Below are 18,393 nucleotides of genomic sequence, written 5' to 3' on the forward strand. Positions count from 1 at the left end.
TTTGGTAAAATTAATCTAAATTCCGCTGTAATTGAAAAAGTCTACAATATTAAACTAATCTGTTCAATTCTAAAGCATTATTAGACTTTGGTGTAGAACCGCTGGTTATTGGAATAAATAAAAAGGACACATCATTATCGGTACTTAAGCAGTAGCAGTAGCCTATGAATGATCTTTTCATGTTTATTCATTTTAAAACAGAGAGATTTGTATCCCAAATATCTACGTTGTATCTTCTGAGATACGATGATAGATTTTTTTTGTTTATCCAGTTAAGCGAAGGTCAGACGTATTCCGACAACCCTATGGTCTGTCCCAAACATTTTATGGCCATGGTTAAGGGTATGTAGAAGTCATTTCTCAATGGCTGAAAGGGACTTGAAAATAACCGTTTGCAATGAATGAACTGCCGTATTTTCTGCCGTTCTTAAAATAAAATTTAAATGACCATGATTAAATATCTCACATAGCGTTGGCCATTTTATTGCCCCCGTATAGTGTTTAACAGGGTTTTGGGGTTTAAAATTAAACTGCATGAGAAGAAATAAGCAGCCAACACTGCCAGCTCAAATGCGGAGGAAAAACAGCAATTTCAGTTCGAGAGCACGGGCTTGCTCCAAGTCCCCTGACACCTGCCATGCAAGGGAAGATTTACTTTCTCGGCGGTCTCTCTTAATAATCTAAACTGGTCGAGCCTTCAAGATATTCCTTCTTGTCAAAGACCTCGATACTAATACATATCTAATCGTGTCCCGGAGCACTTCATTTTATCTATGAAAATCTTAAACCAGTTATGAAAAATGATGAAATAGGATGGAGAAAGCTCATGGAAAAAAATTAGATCATTTCATAGTCCATGTCGTCATGGCTCATATAGCTGATACGATAAATCAAAAATGATTTCAACCGAAAGTTTCTTCGGAATATCACTGGATTAGACTTTTAAACCGTAAATTGAAACTGCTTCGACTACCAAATTTAAGGAAAAGATAATTTGCCTGCTTCGACTACCAAATTTAAGGAAAAGATAATTTGCCTAATTTCAAAATTGTGCAGACAGCAAAGTCTACGAGTGTGATTCTCTTGAATTCCACGGATGCTCGACCATTTCGTCTAACAGATCTTCTTAAAAATCAATGATCTCATAATGACGACTGTTTTCAGGGGATTAGCTGCAGTCATGACGGACAGATTAAATTAATGCACGAGTCACAGTCCATTAGGAGAACAAGTGATAACTGCGACAATTAAGTCTTTTTTGTGTGATTAATGAATTGAGCAAAACAATTAAATGATATTAATAGTGAAAGTGTTGTTGACTTAATTTTCGATTTAATGGGATATTTATTACCACGGGATTGAAGTGATACTAAACGGCTTTACGGTTAAATAATCCTGACACCAAAAATGTATTTCTCTTAGCTCATTATCGTGCTTTGTTGTCTATGGACGCGCATTGGTAAAACTGTCACACGTCACACTGATATGAGACGTAGGTGACTACTATGTTATAACAACGTCAGATTTTTCCAAAAAAGGATGCAGTGAAAAAAAGAGATCTGCTTATTTCATGTTAGAACCCTGTCACTGCCACCTTGAACATCCCATCAGCAGGACCTTACAGTGCTTTTTGATTCTGCCTACAGGTGTTGGCCATCATGCAGCACTATGGGGTAAATGGTTACTCTCTCCACGCCATGAACTCCTTAAGCGCCATGTATAACCTACATCAACAGGCAGCGCAACAAGCACAGCATGCACCTGACTACCGTCCCTCTGTTCACGCGTTGACCCTCGCTGAGAGACTGGCTGGTAAGCGCGTCTCACACTCTCTTTTCACAGATGCACACGCATACATGTCCGCGAGCACATTTTGACCGTCGAATATTCAGATAACCTTGCTGATCCAATGAATTAAATTTGCCATTTTTTATTTCTTTTCCAACGGCTGTACATTTCAAGACATCATTCTTGAAGCTCGCTATGGCTCTCAGCACCGAAAGCAGCGCCGGAGTCGCACCGCTTTCACGGCTCAGCAGCTGGAGGCTCTGGAGAAGACTTTTCAGAAGACCCACTACCCTGATGTGGTTATGCGGGAACGTCTGGCCATGTGCACCAACCTCCCCGAAGCACGCGTTCAGGTGAGAAAAGTGTTGGGCAGGCACAAGTCAAGGGCACAGTGTAACTGCTGTCTTGTCTACTGGTAGTCAAAAGGTTATCTGCTTTGTGAAGCCTCATATTGCAGGAGTAGCCCTTTTCTTTCTTTCTTTCTTTAAAATCTGTGCTTGCTTAATATGCTCTTTGTTTATTTTTTTGGCACTTTAGGTATGGTTCAAAAACCGCCGTGCTAAGTTTCGCAAGAAGCAGCGCAGCTTGCAGAAAGAACAACTGCAGAAGCAAAAGGAGGTGACGACGGAGGGGACCATGGCGACAAGCGACAAGGATGAACCTCCATCGACAATAACCTCCGAGAGCCAACTACCTCCCTCGTCTTCCTCCTCTTCCTCTTCCTCTGCCGTCGAGGCAGAAGTACCTCCCCACGGATTGACTTCAGAGTTAAGTGTTGAATTGAATGTCACCTCACCGGAGCAGTCTGGAAGTGAGTCGGCGACAGAGGACAACACAACAGACAAGGAAGAGGAGGTTAAGCAGCAGAGGGAGGAACTAAAATCTGAGAAGGTTCTAGCTCCTGATCACCTTTCTCCTCCTTGCAAACGTCTCAGCCCAAAACCAGGTACATAAAATCTGTTTCAAAATTGGAAACAAGCTTTACAAATGACCTTCCGGATATCTTCCCTGATAATTCCCACCCTGTGTACAATTTTTTCATTTGAGGTAATTAAATGAATCATAACAAAATTTCAGTACTTTAAGATGCTTGTCGTTTTTCTGAGGGACTCTGGTAATAGTAATTGTCCCAAATAAATTGCACACAACCTTCCTGTTCTTGATTCCCTTCTGAATACAGATATTCTTTCTTGCTTTCACAGATTCTCCCCTTGGCTCTCCAGTGATTGCATCCTCCTCTAGTGGTGTTAGCAGTGGGATCTCTCAGAGTCACTCTTACTCCTCCTCCCCGCTCAGTCTCTTCCGTCTGCAGGAGCAGTTCCGCCAGCATATGGCCGCCACTAACAACCTGGTGCACTATCCATCTTTCGACATGGCGACACCCTCCTCCATACCGTACCTGGGTATGAATGTCAACATGCCGGCCCCTCTTGGTTCACTGCCGTGCCAGTCGTATTATCAGTCGTTGTCGCATCATGCTCAGCAGGTCTGGAACAGCCCTCTGCTCCAGGCTGGAGCTCTCCCCAGCCACAACAGCAAGACCACCAGCATCGAGAACCTGCGGCTCCGAGCCAAGCAGCACGCGGCGTCGCTGGGTCTGGACACGCTTCCGAACTGAGCAGAACTCTCGGGAGTCTCGCTGTCTCCTCTGACCTGCAGTCTTGACCATACCAAGCTGTCGCTAAGCCCATCAAACCAGGACGCTACGAAAACCAATTACACCCCCCAAGGAAATGGGTGAAATATTTCCTGCCTACAAAAAAAATTGTCTAGGTTTACCTCGTTTGGGGGTGCCAACATTTACCACCATTAGACATGTCTGTTGCTCTTCCCGGAATTACTTTGGATTTGTGCTTTCCATTTAAAGTCTCTCATGTCAGCCTGGCCCGTAAAATATAGAAATAGCTTTCACCGAGACAGTGTTTGATGAATATATCTAAATAGTTAAGGCACTTTCAGAATAGAGTTCTCAGTCCTGTGTGTGCACTAATGCGGTTCCTGCTCCCAACACCTAGGACTGTGTCTAATTCAATTAGGGTAGCACTCAAAGCTAATATTACATAATTTCAATACATAAATTTAAACACCACCATTGTACTACGCAATTGTTTAATTAAAAGTGACTAATTTACCTGTTTAATGGCCAGGATTAAACCACTTGGAATGGAGAATGGGTCGGTAATGAGAAAATGATTTCAGTGACTATATATTCAAAGTCTTTAATTACATTTAGCCTTGGGCAGAGGGAGAAATGCAATTACAAACCATGCATATCATTTGAGATCACTGCATATCTAATACTCAAAGGGAAAATAATCAGAACCAGAAGAAAAGTATTGCTTTCTTTCCTTTTAAAGAGCATGTTAATATGCTAAAGAAACAAAAAGAACTAATGGGTGAAACAGTACAATAATAGCTGTGAAAGTTAGAGGTTCACCATGTTTTTAGCTGCCACAGCAATAGCCAAAATACCCGTTAGACAAACATTGGATTATTTACCGCTCTTTGCTGTTTGTATGCAGTCCTAAGAACTTGTGGAGATCAGGGGTTGGTAGAATATACAGCACTTCCTTCTTCAAAAGAAGCACTTCCCTGAATGGCAGCTCCTCCCTTTCTGCTAATTCTGATACATTTGTTTGTTTGGCTTTTTTTTTCCCCCTCCATGTTCTCTGTGCTGAGATCCCATTGTGTTTGTAAACTATTTTAATATGTAAATTACAAAAAAAAAGTCTTTATCTATAAATGTGTACTGGTAAGGCAAATGTAAAGGTTATATGTTTTAGACTGAAAAGAATCAAAAGCCGCTGTGGCGATTCTTGTAGCTGTCCGTTGTAAGATTGTACTGAGCGGGCCATAGCCTGCCTGAATCTTCCCACCACGATTATCTAACCTAATACAGTCTAATCGTGTATGTACCCCAGTTGATTTCCATTGTTGCTGTGATCATTAAGTTATAGTCACTTCACGAAGTGAAATTGTAGCTTATATTGGTGGCGAGTGATCCAAACATGCACATATTTCTCTGTTGAAACTGTAGGTTTCGAAAACTGATGTAAAATTGATCCTCAATAAAACAATGCTTGGAGATCTTTATACATTGGGGTCTTCATGTCCTTTTTTTTTTTTTTAATCTACTCAGGATCTGTAGATGACGTCGTCTGTTTTAGATGACGTGACAATGTTTCAACAACTCAATGAGAAATGTATGTAGTTATCTATCCCTCTTTTTAGAGTGTGGTTGAGCTTTTCATTGCTAGAACAATATTTATTCTTGAGAATTTAACTCAAAGTTTAGTGTTTGTATGGTATGTTAGGGCAACAGAGGTGTAGCTCTGCCAGGTAATGGAAGCCTTCAGTGGCAGGTAAATGCAACACATGTAAAACTGTTTGCCATATTGAGAGAATGACAAAAAACATTAACCTTTGCTTAAAGAGTTTACAGCGTAACAATGGCTATGAAAGCAGCAAATGTTCCTCTAACAGGGAAAACTATAGTCCAGCACCACAGAGGCCTGTACCTCCAATTACAAAATCAACCTTTGTATGGTGATTCAGCACAATGAATAGTGTGATGATTGTCAGTATATGAAGGGTCAAACTGGATGTTTGGGACCTCAAACAAAGCCAAACCTAGTTTTCATGGAGATATTTCGTACACAAATTATCCTTATTTATTCTGCTTATGTATTACTGAAAGCAATATATAAGCAGTACATTGTGACAAATGTAAGAGAGGTAGACAAATGAAGAACAGTACGATTAAATTAAAATTAATGAGGAAAAAAGGACAAATTAAAATGAATGCTGCTAAACAATGGAGGGAGGAGACAGATAGGGAGACTCACCAAGAGTAAAATGGAGAGATAGAGTTTACAAGAGGAGAGAGAGAGAGAGAGAGAGAGAGAGAGAGAGAGAGAAAGAGGTGGGGGGGGGGCAGTGAAGGTAAGAAGAGAGTGTGAGCTACGTAATCTTGTGAAATAAAATCTGAAACTCTGTGTGGGGACATAAGCCATCCCCAGATGAATAAGCAGGCCATTATGCTGAAGAATGACAGCCTGGGGCTGTGATTATGCTGCTATTATATCTTAAACAGCGTGGTTTGTCAAAATGCATAAGCCCTTTGCTCACATAAAGAGGGTCTCCCCTTGGTTTGCATTTTACCACAGGCTGGATGCCACCGCCACCAATGTTATGGTAACTGTGCCCTTGGTCGAGCTGCCAACTGCTGTTTTAAAAGGGCTCTGTGGCATTTTTAAATACAGCGGATTGAAATGATCTTGAATACTCCGAAACATCCGGCGAAATCAAACGCACTCCCTGGCATCTGTTCAAATAAATCCCTGAGTGTGTCTTTTCAGGTTTGCAAAAAAAAAAAAAAGTATTTCTAACCTTGAATTTTAGTATAAACTAGAAGTGTTACTGACAAATTCTCCAAAAAAAATTCTATATGCTTGTGTGTCTTACCTCTTCCCTCTGAATATGTACAAAAATATTCATGTCTTCACTAAACAAAAAAAAGAGCAAACATACAAAATGCCTCAAGGCCATTGATGTAGATTGCAATGCAGCAAGGTCAAGTTCAGTGCAAGGTGCACTACACTATTTACTGTTTCAGAATTAGGTAGTCTAAGAGCAGGTGAACAAAACATGTGTGCAGTTGATGGAAAACAAACATTTTACTACAATATTACAACATTTTACTTGTGCAAGATACATACCTGAGAGAAAAGTAGGACTTATTGACTGTATATTGTTTGTGTTGCAAACTGGGCATGTGCAAAAGACCTGAATGAAATCCATGCTGTGATACAGTGCTCTAAAAACAGGAGGTATAATGAGCATAGACTGCGGAAGCCTGTAGGCCTTTGTGTCATTCACTAAAAGAACATTCCATTACTTAAAAGTCAGAATTCACCAAGTAACAACAATAGGATTCCAGAATATCCAAACCAATGGGTTATTCAAACGTCAAAATCTATTTTAAAACCCCACGTGTTATGAGATAATAAACCCTCGTTTCATTTGTAGAGTCAACTGTACATTTGTGTATGCCAAAAGGGATCAACTATAAAATGTTTATTGACTTCTGAAATCTGTGGACAAACTGACACCTTGTCACCCTGTCGATCTCCGGTTTTTAATAAAACTTTGCAAAACATTAAGATATTGAGTCTCTTAACTTATCAATCAGCTTTTATTTTGACAAGAGGATTGACTCATTAGCTTAGTGGACTACTCTTAAACAAACAAACAAACTCTCTCTCTCTCTCTCTCTTGCTCTCTCTCACACACACACACACGCACACACACGCACGCACACACACACAATGCCCTTGAGCATGCCCAGCACAGAAATCACAGTGTACCATTCAATCAGGACTTTTTTTTCTTCTGCACCCCTTTATGGTTGGGCTAAAGGTTTTAGCTGCACAGAGAATGAAAGCTGCCACCATAAGGAACCCCAGTCCATTGAGAAAGTGACAGGCAGTGCCAGAATATGATCCTAATCCTGTTTCCAGCATTCTTTTAGCCCGCTGGCATTGCAATTTCGCCACATATTCTCCAAGCTGTCAACTGGAGTAAATCCCTCTAATAGCACATAGCCCAGATACACATCAAAGTACTCCTGGAAACCAACGGAAGCTTACTTTCAAAAGCTTGCACAAAGTACACCATGCCCAGTCTTAGAAATTAGCCACTGTGCTAATCAATAGCAAAAAACCCCTACTCATTCCTACCCACATATACACTGTTTTCTTAAAATAAGTTAATGTTTCAGTGAGCTAAAGCGCCTCCATCACAAAGACAGAAAAGACCCTGAACAAGAGGGGGAAAACAATGACAAAGGAGTGGCAAGTATGACATGGTGAGAAAGAAAGTGTTGGAAAAAGCAGGATGACAACAGGTGTTTGAACTCAGTTGCTAAGGTCCTTCTCTTTGGTTCCTCTTCCTTTTCTGATTCAATTCTCACTGCTTTTTTTTTTTTTTATCCTTCTGTTATCGCAACCCCACTTAATCCTCTTAAGGCTAAAGAAAACTCTTCTTTTCTGGCATGAGCTAACCTAAGCCAGCAGCGGCTCTCCAGTGCCTGTCACCCAGACGCTGTTTCAGTCACACGTAATTATACACATCAATGCCACACAACATACACCTTTTAAAAGAGTAGGCTGCACTCTGGCTTGGTGAAGTGAACGCTTAGTGCTTGAGTGAATGCAGGACACAGTCATACGGACTAATCTCAGTGCCCACTAGATACTAGCAAGCAACTCTACTGGTACTTTTAAACCAGCTTTACATCAGTCTGGGAAAAGTGGATAACATGAAACTCAAATAGTCCTATACCAGGGCATTAAAAAAAAAAAAAATCATACATTACACTGTTGGAATTCATCTAAGACTCAGGGGGGCAGATCACAGACAAATTTGTGTGGGTTGTGCACGCCATGGTCTAATTTACAAATAGTGAAAGGGTGGTTACCTGTGACTTCTGAATTTAGAGAATTCACTGAGGCCAAGTTCACTGCATAAAGAGGAGCCTGTGTCGGTTTAATTTTATCTTCACTTGGAGTCTGAGAGTGGTGATTGGTGATTAATGGAGGAATCATAAGCATGTTGCAGGGTAAGAAAGAACGATCACTTTCCATAGGTCTCATAAGTGAGGTGGCAGTTAAAAAGAGAGAGGGAACAGGATTCCAACTTTAAGGGGAAAGGGCGCCCCCTAAAGGCACGGAGAACCAATAGCCTACAATACAAACCTACAAGTTATGCCAAAAGTTACTTTAGATAAAAAATATCAGACATTGTACCTACAGCCGTCGTTGTGTTCCTCAAATGACTGCAGTTATGACACTCTGGGTGTTCAAAGCAGAGAGACGTTTATATTAAAGGTATATATTAAAGACAGGTGTAAGAGAGACTGTAGATGATGTCTTGGATCTCCTCACTTGAAGGTCACAAGGCCTCTGGGTCCAGGGACAATTCGCAACACTTCCGTCATTAGGAAGATTTACCTCATTGACAGTGTGGTGAGAACATGATCAGATGCCGACACTCACAGTCAAATTCAATAATGAACAAAGGAGTACAGATGAAAATAACTTATGGTCCCTAATGGTCCTCCGTCTCCTGAGTGTTAAAAAATGTAAATTTATGTAAAAGCCCATAGGAAACACATATTTACAATACGTTTAGGTAATCACAAGATGCAGGCATGGAGAACTATCTCAGTCGAAAGACGCAGCCAATGCAAAAATAGTTTTTATGTATCATTAATTCCCTTTGCATTCCCAAATAACCCTATATTACCGCGGTAATACAGTAATCACTCACAATCGCACAGAAAATTATCTGCACTCATCTGTGGAATAAAAGGCGAAGGGGGAAACGATGGGAAAACATCCCATTTTTGTATCCTCTTGCGTCCTTAATGTTCAACGAGAAGCCGGCGAGTAAACGATTGCTCTGCCAATCTCGATTCGGCCAGCGATGGAACACTGTTTTCGAGCAGCTTAATGACAGCGGGGAGTCGATAGCTCTCGTCAGACCCCGTTCGTGAAGTGCGCACACCTTTTCATGCTACATTGCCTGGAATAGACGTAAGGTTCATGGAAAACACAAGGGAAATTGAGCTTGTACGCTCTCTGAAAACAAAAACAAACCTCTGATGACAGACCTGAAACTTCAAATGAAAACGGAACACCTACATTAACGGCATCAGTGACGGCTGACCGTAATGCGAATTAGTTGTGTTTTCAGTGTAGTATTAATTAGGTGTTTGAACAGTCCCACATTATTCACGGTTTAATTGACTTATTTCGCTTGATGGACTCATAATGTACCGTTCCATTATTTCAGTTCTGTTCTGAAATTGTAATCATTCTTTTCATTATGTAAATTTGCACATAGGTTATTAATCTGACACTAATCGGCCATTTGAAAGCCAAAACAGGAAAAAACAAAGTTTTTCACAGATTAACACAAACAACCTAGGCTCCTCACTTATAAAAACAAATAAATCCTTTCCACATGGATAAAAAGGCTGTCAAAGTTTTCCGTTCATGCAACCCAGCAATCCAAGTCTAAAAGCAGCTTTTATGAGACTTAAGGTTTCAACTGAGATGCATTTTGGCTACAAAAGCTAAGTCTTCAAATAACTATTAATCTCGTATTCAAATGTATTGCAACTATAAAAAGAAAGTCATCTCCACCTTCTGTCAACTGTTCAACAAATCGCTGGACGTGGCCTGATAGCCTGTACACCATTACAAATTGTTTATGATGGATTTTTTTTTATTAGTGATTACATTACTTCTGTTCATATTTACAATATACATATCATACATCTCATGACACCATGACAAACGATAACGCCCAAGCACTGGCCAACACCTCTCTCAGTAAGTCTAATGGCAGCAATTTAGGCCGTCTCCCTGTTTGTTCCTCTCAAAATTTGCGTTTTGCATTTACTGGTTGCTAGTATACTGGCGCCATCTATAGGCCAAGATATGAAACGCAAGAATGTCACAGCTTGCCAGATAAAAGGGCAGCACAGTTGTGAGCAACTGTATCGTAAAAAGCTGCGAGTAACTCTTGAGATGACTGGCTTGTCAATCAATATGATACAGTGCTGAAATTCCCTTGACTACTGTGCAGGTAAGAGTTTCCTTGTGTCAGAAGCTTTTAAATAAAACATGTATTAGAAGATTTTTAAATGAACAAGACTGAAGCACCCTGTTCATAAATGCTTCAATGCCTTGAACTCACAGGCAAAAAAAAAAAAAAAATACTAGATGAAAGAAATTAAATGCTTCTCCCATCAAACACGTAAAATTTTATAACATAAAATGTCAAAAAACAGAACAAGGCAATCAGTCAAATATAAATTACACAATGGTGAACCTTACCTAAAAACAAGCTTTGTGTGACAGCCTTAATTGTTGAACTTTTCAAAACAATACAGACATTTTGATATTCTTGTTGACATCTGGTGACATTCAAAATTACTACCTGACTCGTCGTAATTTACACATGTAAATAGGCCCAAAGTTCGCACACAAGTGGGGTAAGACGAGCTCTCCCACAGACAAATTGGGGGCAAAGTGGAAAGTTTCCTGAAAGTGGTGTGTGAGCCATAGGAGGTCTTGAATCTCCACTGTGATGCCAAATTCCTCTTGGGCAATGTTTACTGCCTGCTGCACCACATACTCGTTCTGAAGCTGGGACAGGGAGCAAGTCGAGTACAGCACCTCACCTCCCAGTCGTGCTGCCTGAATACCAGCCCTGGAGAAAAGATGTAATCCATTTTGATAAACTGACCACGTGTTAGCGCCAGCAATATATTTTGCCAACCTAACCTCAAGGTCAGAAATGAAGTTATAAAGTCTTCTGCTTACAATTTTAAGCATACAAAGACTGTCACTGATATCTGAAATGGTGTGTTTGGTTAGTGCTGAAATGCTTGAATGGTTTTAAAGGTGTTGAAATAGCAGTTAAGAGTTATACACTGGAATATTTTGAATGGATAATTAGAAAAATGATCTTGGGTTTTGAGTTTACCCTAGGTTGAAGGTCATGAGTAACACATGACCTGCCATAGCAAGTTTTTTTTGGTTACTCAGGGACATTAGGACAGTGGTTCTCAACTCCAGTACTGAGGGCCCCCTGTCCTGCAAGTTTTAACTTCCCCTTAACTCTTCATTATCACAGTCAACTGAGCTAATCAAGGGATTGATGATTAATTGATTAACAGAATCAGGTGTGTCAGTCCTGAGCTCAGGAGAGTTGTGCAGGAGATGTGCAGGACAGGGGGCCCTCAGGACTGGAGTTGAGAACCACTGCATTAGAATAAATGTCAAATATAGACAACCTCAGCACTGAACCGATGTTAAAAAGGGGAAAAATCCCCTCCTTCACTGAGCTGCCCTTTAGATTTTTTTTGTTTTGTTTTTGAGCAATCCAGCCACACTCACACTAGGAGTTCAGTCTGTAATAAGGGAAGTCTCTGTCTCTCCTTGGTCCTGGACCTCTTAAAGATATTATTATCCTCTTCCATGAGGGAGTGTCTGTCTGTGGTGCAGGGTACATCCACCAGGACCTACATGGGAGAGAGCCAGTGAAGCTGAGGTCATGGCACAATGCCTAGCATAGCTTAACACAGACATAGCATGATCAGGTTTCTAAAACGCTGAAGAGTGCTATGACTGTCCTGGGCAGGGATCCAGGGCCACACATTCAGAAATACAGTCACACATGATCCACGTGGCAGTTACGAAACAGTTCATGGAACACTAAATAAATATAGTAATAAACAGGACCCCACATGCTGTGATAAATAATAACACATTATTGTAAAATCATTGATAGCATTAGGTTAGCTAGTTACAGGTTGCTCTTTGACTGACCACAAAGCAGAATACAGATTAGTCTAAGATATGTAGCTAACAAGCTTTTTACTTATATTAAGAGAGGATGCAACTTTGTAGTAAAGCAAACCAGTAAGATACAAACAACTGTAAAAATAAACCTGATATATACATGTACGATATATACCCGCAAAAAAAAGGGAATTTTTTTTCCTTCCATGAACATGACAGATAAAACTCAATACTCACTCTATCAAATGTCTGGTCCTCCATTTCACTAAACTTTCTGCCATCTAAGGAGGTGATGCGAACCCTGTCTTCTGTCCTGTACTCTTTAGGAATGTAACTCTGGAGCATTCTGTGCAGGCGTGTTATACGGGACCCTGAGGAATCATTGGCCCAGAGAAACCCTGAGGAAAAACACAGGAAGAGACAAAAATTAGCTTCACTGATTATCTCCTCTCAACTGAAGGACAAAACAAATAAACCAGAAAATCAACTTAGTAGGCCTAAGAGGCAGGGTCTATGCTTTGAAGACCTCCTCTCAAAAAGCCACACAAGCAGTTAAGGAAAATGCCATGGGAAAGATTCCTTACTGAGACGCTGAGTCTGAAGAAGAGCTAGGGTTTTCCCTCCAGGGGCAGCACAGAGGTCCAGCGCTGTATGTCCCTGCTGGATATCCAGAGCTAACACAGGCAGAACGGACGCTGCGTCCAAAAGATAATAGCCCAATATCCCATTACTGTCCGGTCTGAGAGAAATAAAGGGAGCGATATACGGCCATTCAAAGTCAAGCTGATGTCATTTTACAAAGAAATAATGCCTGATAAAAACTTAAAACAAAAATCACCTGGCGGGCTTGAACCGAGAGATATCACCCCGGGGGTAAACGAAGCAATTTATACTGGAGCTTAGATCTGGGCGTACGGGCTCCGTTTCGGGTGTCTTTGACGTTGTAATTAAGGCGCTGTCAGTTTGCGAGCCTGTCTGCTCACCCGGGGAACATCTGACACCGGTAAAATCTATGCAGCCTTGAGATTGAAAGTCTGTTATCAGATCGGCTGTTGAGGAGAAATTATTTACCAAAGCCCCGTATTTTTGTTCGGAGAGCATTGCCGCGCGAACGGACGGCCACAGATCCCCGAGCTGGATGCTGTAGGTTGCATCAAAGTTTTGCAGGGCAAGGTCTGTGGCAGGGAATTTGGGCCGTGTACCCGCCTATTGAGAGAGAAAACTCTATCACTTTGACAGTAGCAATTACATATTTGTTCATTCCTTTCATTTCACAGACAACTGGATGAGAATTTGACTTCTTCATTTGACAGCTAACCCTTACGCAGTGCAAAGTCAACATGAACTAGGCAACAGGATGCGTGTAGACTTCGTTATCGAATATATTGTGAGAACGTTGGAAGATCTCCTTACCCATTTTGTTTTCACGCGAAACCGTCGCTGAGTGAAACAGACTGAATTTTTTAGCACTATTAACATAAATCTCGTGTTTATGGCCGCCGCCATCTTTGTGTTCCACTGATTATGTCCGTATTTTTCCGTTCAATATATGTTCCGCTTATCATTGTATTTTTCTCACTTTTCACAAAGCACAAGCATTTCTCGTCTCAGTAATTACAATAAACTCGTCTATCTGATCTGACATCTGATTGGACACTTGTCAAGAAATGTCATGTGAAAATTTGTATCTAATGTGCAAATCTATCCATGACCTTGTGCAAAGCAAAACTGTCCTACACGGCCTTTGTCTTTTCTTTCTATGACAAACGCCGAGAACAAATTATATGTAACGAGTGAACGCGATGAAGAAAGTATATGGACATATATGGATCTAGTTTCGCGGTGTTGTTTTATAATATTAATTCGCAAGACTTTGAGCAAGTTTTCAGGCTTTCTAATAAACGGTATTGTTTGTACTCCTCTTATCACTATCTTTCCTATGGAGCTGTTATACACTTTAACTAAAAAAGAGTTATTCAGATGACATTAGATTCAATTCGCCACAAGTAGTATTAGAGATAAGTACGTCAAGCAAGGTCTTACAGATTCTTTATGCAATTGCCATACACTTCCGGTAAGTTTCTAGCAATTTCCTGCATGTGACCTAAAGCGTCCTCCACATTGTACGAATCCCATACTTAACCTATAGCTGGCTAAGCGGCGAGCTTGTGGCTTTTAGACGGAGTAGTGGTGTTGAAAACTTAGGGGGGCAATCATGGTATTTGAAAAGAAGATGATCACGTACGGAGAACCTGACGATGATGAAGAGGTATTTTTGAGAAAGCATTTTATTGTTCGAAATCGACTGTTAATCCTGGTGGAGTTATGCAACTTTTGTCATCATAGGACAGAGCTGAGCTAACACAACCCAGCTAGTTTGAACAGTAAACTCGGTTATCTGGCTCCGACTCTGGTTTTGGGAGCCACGACAAGAGTTTCATGTGACAGTCGGGTATCTCAGAACAGGTAGAATGTTTGATAGTATTTTGTGAATTAATCTAGATTAACCTTCTAAAGATCAGCTCTGCCATAGAATCCAACGATATGTAAGCTAATATTAGCTAAGTCAGTGGAAGGCTGCCATTCCGCTATGTGGTGGTCGCACACAACCAGCTTGATGTACTTCATAGCTCAGGACAGTTTGTGGCTTGGCATCATGGGTCGTTTGCCTTGGCAGGACAGGCAAGCGCCATACCGCTGATACATGAGTCTTGATATCTGATGTAAGGCAACATAAGTTAATGACACGGGGGTCCAGTAAGGGCAGTTGAAAGAGCTGTCGTAAGTAAGCCTGCTGGAACACACTGGGATAAGTACTAGTAATTTAGTAACTAGTAATCAGTCGAAATGCGGCATCGAATTGCGTAGTGTACGTTCATGTAGGAAGTATCCAATGGATATTATATTTTGTCTTTCAGTGTTCTTAGAAGTATGCCATCAGAAAACATTAGACTTGGTTTGGAACCACCACTCTGTAAATCAAGGTTCGTTACTAATACATTTAGGGATCCATGCTGTCCTAGCAAAGTTACGCATCGTATTTCTTTTTTAAATTAGTTACTTAATGACTGTGCCGCTGTTTAATTTGAATAAAATGCGTTAGAGCTGAATTAACCTAGAAGATGTGCAAACCCGCGGTTTTAGGGAATGGAATCAAGGGACCTGAGGTTACAGCCCATTTCAAGTATGCATAGACAGGAATAAAAGCCAGTGACTGATTTAAAGCTAGATGGTTTAAGGAAAATTGTCATCTTTCACAAGACCCCAATCAATAAACATTTATAAACAAAAACACCTTGCTTTTTTCTTGGTAAAGGAGGAGGCCCCAGCAGAGGAGGAAGAGGAGGCAGCAGAGGAAGAAGAGGCAGGAGGTGATGGAGATGAGGAGGAAGAAGAAGAAGAGGAAGAGGAGGACATGGTGGTGAGTTTATCATATGGGGATCAATTAAGCTGAATTCCACAGCCTTCTAACATGTCACATCCACATGTACACTTTGCTCTTGCAGAGGGGAGCAACTTTCACTGGTGTGTGTGTGTGTGTGTGTGTGTGAGGGAGAGATTTGGACCATCATCTGTTTTACTGCAGCAAGAGTTCCTCTTTTCAATTCAGTGACTTGTTATAACTTTTGTTAATGTAAAGTATGTAAATCTGGATGAAAATGTGGTTGCTTAAAAGGTAGTTCTGTCCCTCACAGGCCAGCTAAGTCCGGATTGCATTTGTAACTACTGTAATCGTCCTCGCAAAAATCTGTAGCGTCAGTTCCAGTCGCTGTGTAGCTCAGTTTTGATTCTTGATAATTAAAAAATATTGGTCAAGGGATATTCATTCTTGGATGTCAATCATGGCTGTCAAGTTTAGCACAAGCTGTAAAGTGTTAAATATGAGACGTGCAACATAAACGGAGAGTGATTTGATAAACTCCAAGTGACTGTAAGATAAACCATGGTTTGTGTTCAAGAGATCTTGGTTCTTTTTGACCTTTGCAGGACCCCTTAGAAACAGTGCGACAGAAGTGTGAGCAGTCAGAACATTGCGTACATGCGCGGCAAAGACTGGAAGCGTGTGAAGCCAGGGTGGGCTCACGGTCAAACACTGAGGAAGACTGCACAGAAGAGCTCTTCGACTTTCTACATGCACGGGACCACTGTGTAAGTAACGGGAGAAATACCCTGTGGTGCTTAAGACAATCACCATTTGACTCACAATCATTTGTAATTTATGCCGTTCTCAAAGTTGAAGCTATCATGACTGATTCTGCTAAACTGATTGGTACTTTGACCTTCAGAAGGTCTTTTTTAGCGCATCACATGCGGATAAAAGAGTTTGTGTAGCAATATCACTGGATGTTTGTGTCTCAGATGCAGCTGTTTTTGGCAGAGCGGTTTCATTAGCTTATGTTAGATCAGGTATTTTTAAAATGGAGGGTATTCAGAGATGGTTTAGAGAGCTGGCTAGATCTGTGTTAGAACCTGTTGGCTTCATCAGCCATGATAGCTTTACAGTCTCGATAATTAAGATTTCAGTGCGTTTGTGATAGAATAAAATCATTCTGCCTTACTTACCCATGTTGTTTTCTCCTGTCTTTCAGGTTGCACACAAGGTCTTCAATTCAGTGAAATGAATCCCTACCTCATTTTTTTCCCTCGATTCCAGTGGTGTATCACAATGATGAGATGTGTATTTAAACGCTAATCCTATGGGCCAGGCAACATTTAGAGACTTGAAAGCATAGTTTATCATGTATGTGTCAATGTGAATAAATTCATATAAGTATGCTTTAATAAGCCTTTGTTTGATTTTTTTTTTTTTTACTACTTATTTCGATGCAAATCACTGTGAACGTTTCTCCTATGGATTTTCATGGTAGGTTATTCAAGGAATGGTTTTAAATGTTGAAAAGATTTTGGTACTTTATCAGGTCAAATGATAATGGTCTTCCATAAACGTACAGTTGCGCAGATAGCCACAGTATAACCCAGGAGACAAGCTTTTGCTCCGAATATCTGCACCAGAGAGTGACTGTGCCAGAAGATCTAAAGGACAATAGTGCTCATGGAGATCAGTTTATTCGTAGCCAGGACTGGTGATCAAAGTCTGCTGATGGAGTTTTTGTGTTTTAACCTCATTCTTCCGTTTCTGTAGGATACTTTACTCTGTGAATGTGTTGTTTTATTTTGTCAAATCTGTTCATGGCTCTAAATGACTGTGTTTTTATGTCTCAAAATGTAAAGCATATTGAACCTTTATCCTCAGAGTAATTACCAGAAAATGCATGCTCTTGTATTGAAAGTGGCCAGAAAAACTGTGTTTTGCAGTTGAATAAACGGACATGTCTTCAGGCCGACTTAAGGTCAAAGTGCAAAAATATATCTGGTAATACCGTCACCCTTGTTCGCTCCATTAGAAGTTGACTAAATCTTTGGATGCATATACTTCAGGTTTGAATCATGTGGATGTAAGTGGTTTGTGCATTTGGCTTAAGATTATGTTTCATGTGCTGTCTTTAATCACGTACCTCATAAATAGGCAGATGTGGAGAATAAGGGCCCAGTTAACACTGTACAGTCTTTGTATTCCTCACTGCAGTAGCACAGAAATGCCACTCGGTGGCAGTAACGCTTAAGGTTTTAAGCTGTACAGTAAGAGGAGAGGGGTGCAAAACAGTGTAAACATCAAATGAATCAGTATCTAGTATCTAATAAGTGCTTAGGTTACCCTTTAGAAAAGTCCTCTTAGAAGGCTGTAATACAAATATGACTGAAATATGGCTGGAGGGAATTAGATCTTTCTTCAAGGAGGAAGGCTTGACAGATGAGGGAGACAGGATGTGCTCTGTTCTGCGTCTCTTTCCATAAAGGCTCAAAATCTTTAAGAAGCCAGGCATACTTTGTCCTAATATTCATAAACAACCCTTGAATTAGTGTTGCAACATGTGAAGAACTGTTACAATTATAGTTATATTACTTATGTTAATAATAGTTATACCAGCGTTGTAATCCTGGTATAATATGATCCTGGAAACAAATTGGGAGAACACTGAGTCGTTTGTATGCATGTGGTCATCTGAAATGGCTTTATATCCCTTGGCTGTTATTTTACCATGTGAATCAATGGACTCAGCAGAGGCTGGCTGCCCAGCCATGACATTTAACAGCCGGTAATATGGCCACGTGTGATGCAGGGTCTTTTTTGTTGTTGTACAGTGTCATGCTTTCTGACACTGTTCCCCTT

At 40.6% G+C, this 18,393-nt stretch overlaps 3 protein-coding genes across 5 annotated transcripts; 2 read left to right on the top strand and 1 right to left on the bottom strand.

Moving 5' to 3' along the window:
* Window positions 1-1,658: 1,658 nt before the first annotated feature.
* Window positions 1,659-3,406, top strand: dmbx1a (diencephalon/mesencephalon homeobox 1a). Of its 2 annotated transcripts, none has more exons than XM_030775826.1 (4): window positions 1,659-1,812; window positions 1,963-2,141; window positions 2,326-2,734; window positions 2,991-3,406. In XM_030775826.1, exons 1-4 carry the CDS (start codon window positions 1,659-1,661, stop codon window positions 3,404-3,406), a joined length of 1,158 nt encoding a protein of 385 aa, XP_030631686.1. The 2 variants fall into 2 exon arrangements, with proteins under 2 accessions (XP_030631686.1, XP_030631685.1); XM_030775825.1 differs by having other exon boundaries at window positions 1,659-1,810; window positions 1,946-2,141.
* A 7,279-nt stretch (window positions 3,407-10,685) lies between these two features.
* Window positions 10,686-13,667, bottom strand: nsun4 (NOP2/Sun RNA methyltransferase 4). The gene is made up of 6 exons (XM_030775720.1): window positions 13,575-13,667; window positions 13,000-13,367; window positions 12,746-12,900; window positions 12,399-12,559; window positions 11,757-11,881; window positions 10,686-11,067 (listed from the first exon to the last, which is right to left on the bottom strand). The coding sequence occupies exons 1-6, from the start codon at window positions 13,665-13,667 to the stop codon at window positions 10,791-10,793; spliced, it is 1,179 nt and encodes a 392-aa protein (XP_030631580.1). The 3' UTR covers window positions 10,686-10,790.
* A 622-nt stretch (window positions 13,668-14,289) lies between these two features.
* Window positions 14,290-17,521, top strand: LOC115811772 (cytochrome b-c1 complex subunit 6, mitochondrial). Of its 2 annotated transcripts, none has more exons than XM_030774123.1 (4): window positions 14,290-14,430; window positions 15,481-15,582; window positions 16,149-16,310; window positions 16,751-17,521. In XM_030774123.1, the coding sequence occupies exons 1-4, from the start codon at window positions 14,377-14,379 to the stop codon at window positions 16,781-16,783; spliced, it is 351 nt and encodes a 116-aa protein (XP_030629983.1). In that variant the 5' UTR covers window positions 14,290-14,376; the 3' UTR covers window positions 16,784-17,521. The 2 variants fall into 2 exon arrangements, with proteins under 2 accessions (XP_030629983.1, XP_030629984.1); XM_030774124.1 differs by having other exon boundaries at window positions 15,550-15,582.
* The last annotated feature ends 872 nt before the right edge of the window (window positions 17,522-18,393 follow it).

Source organism: Chanos chanos, chromosome 5 (genome assembly GCF_902362185.1).
Source record: "Chanos chanos chromosome 5, fChaCha1.1, whole genome shotgun sequence".
NCBI classification, from domain to species: Eukaryota; Metazoa; Chordata; class Actinopteri; order Gonorynchiformes; family Chanidae; genus Chanos; species Chanos chanos.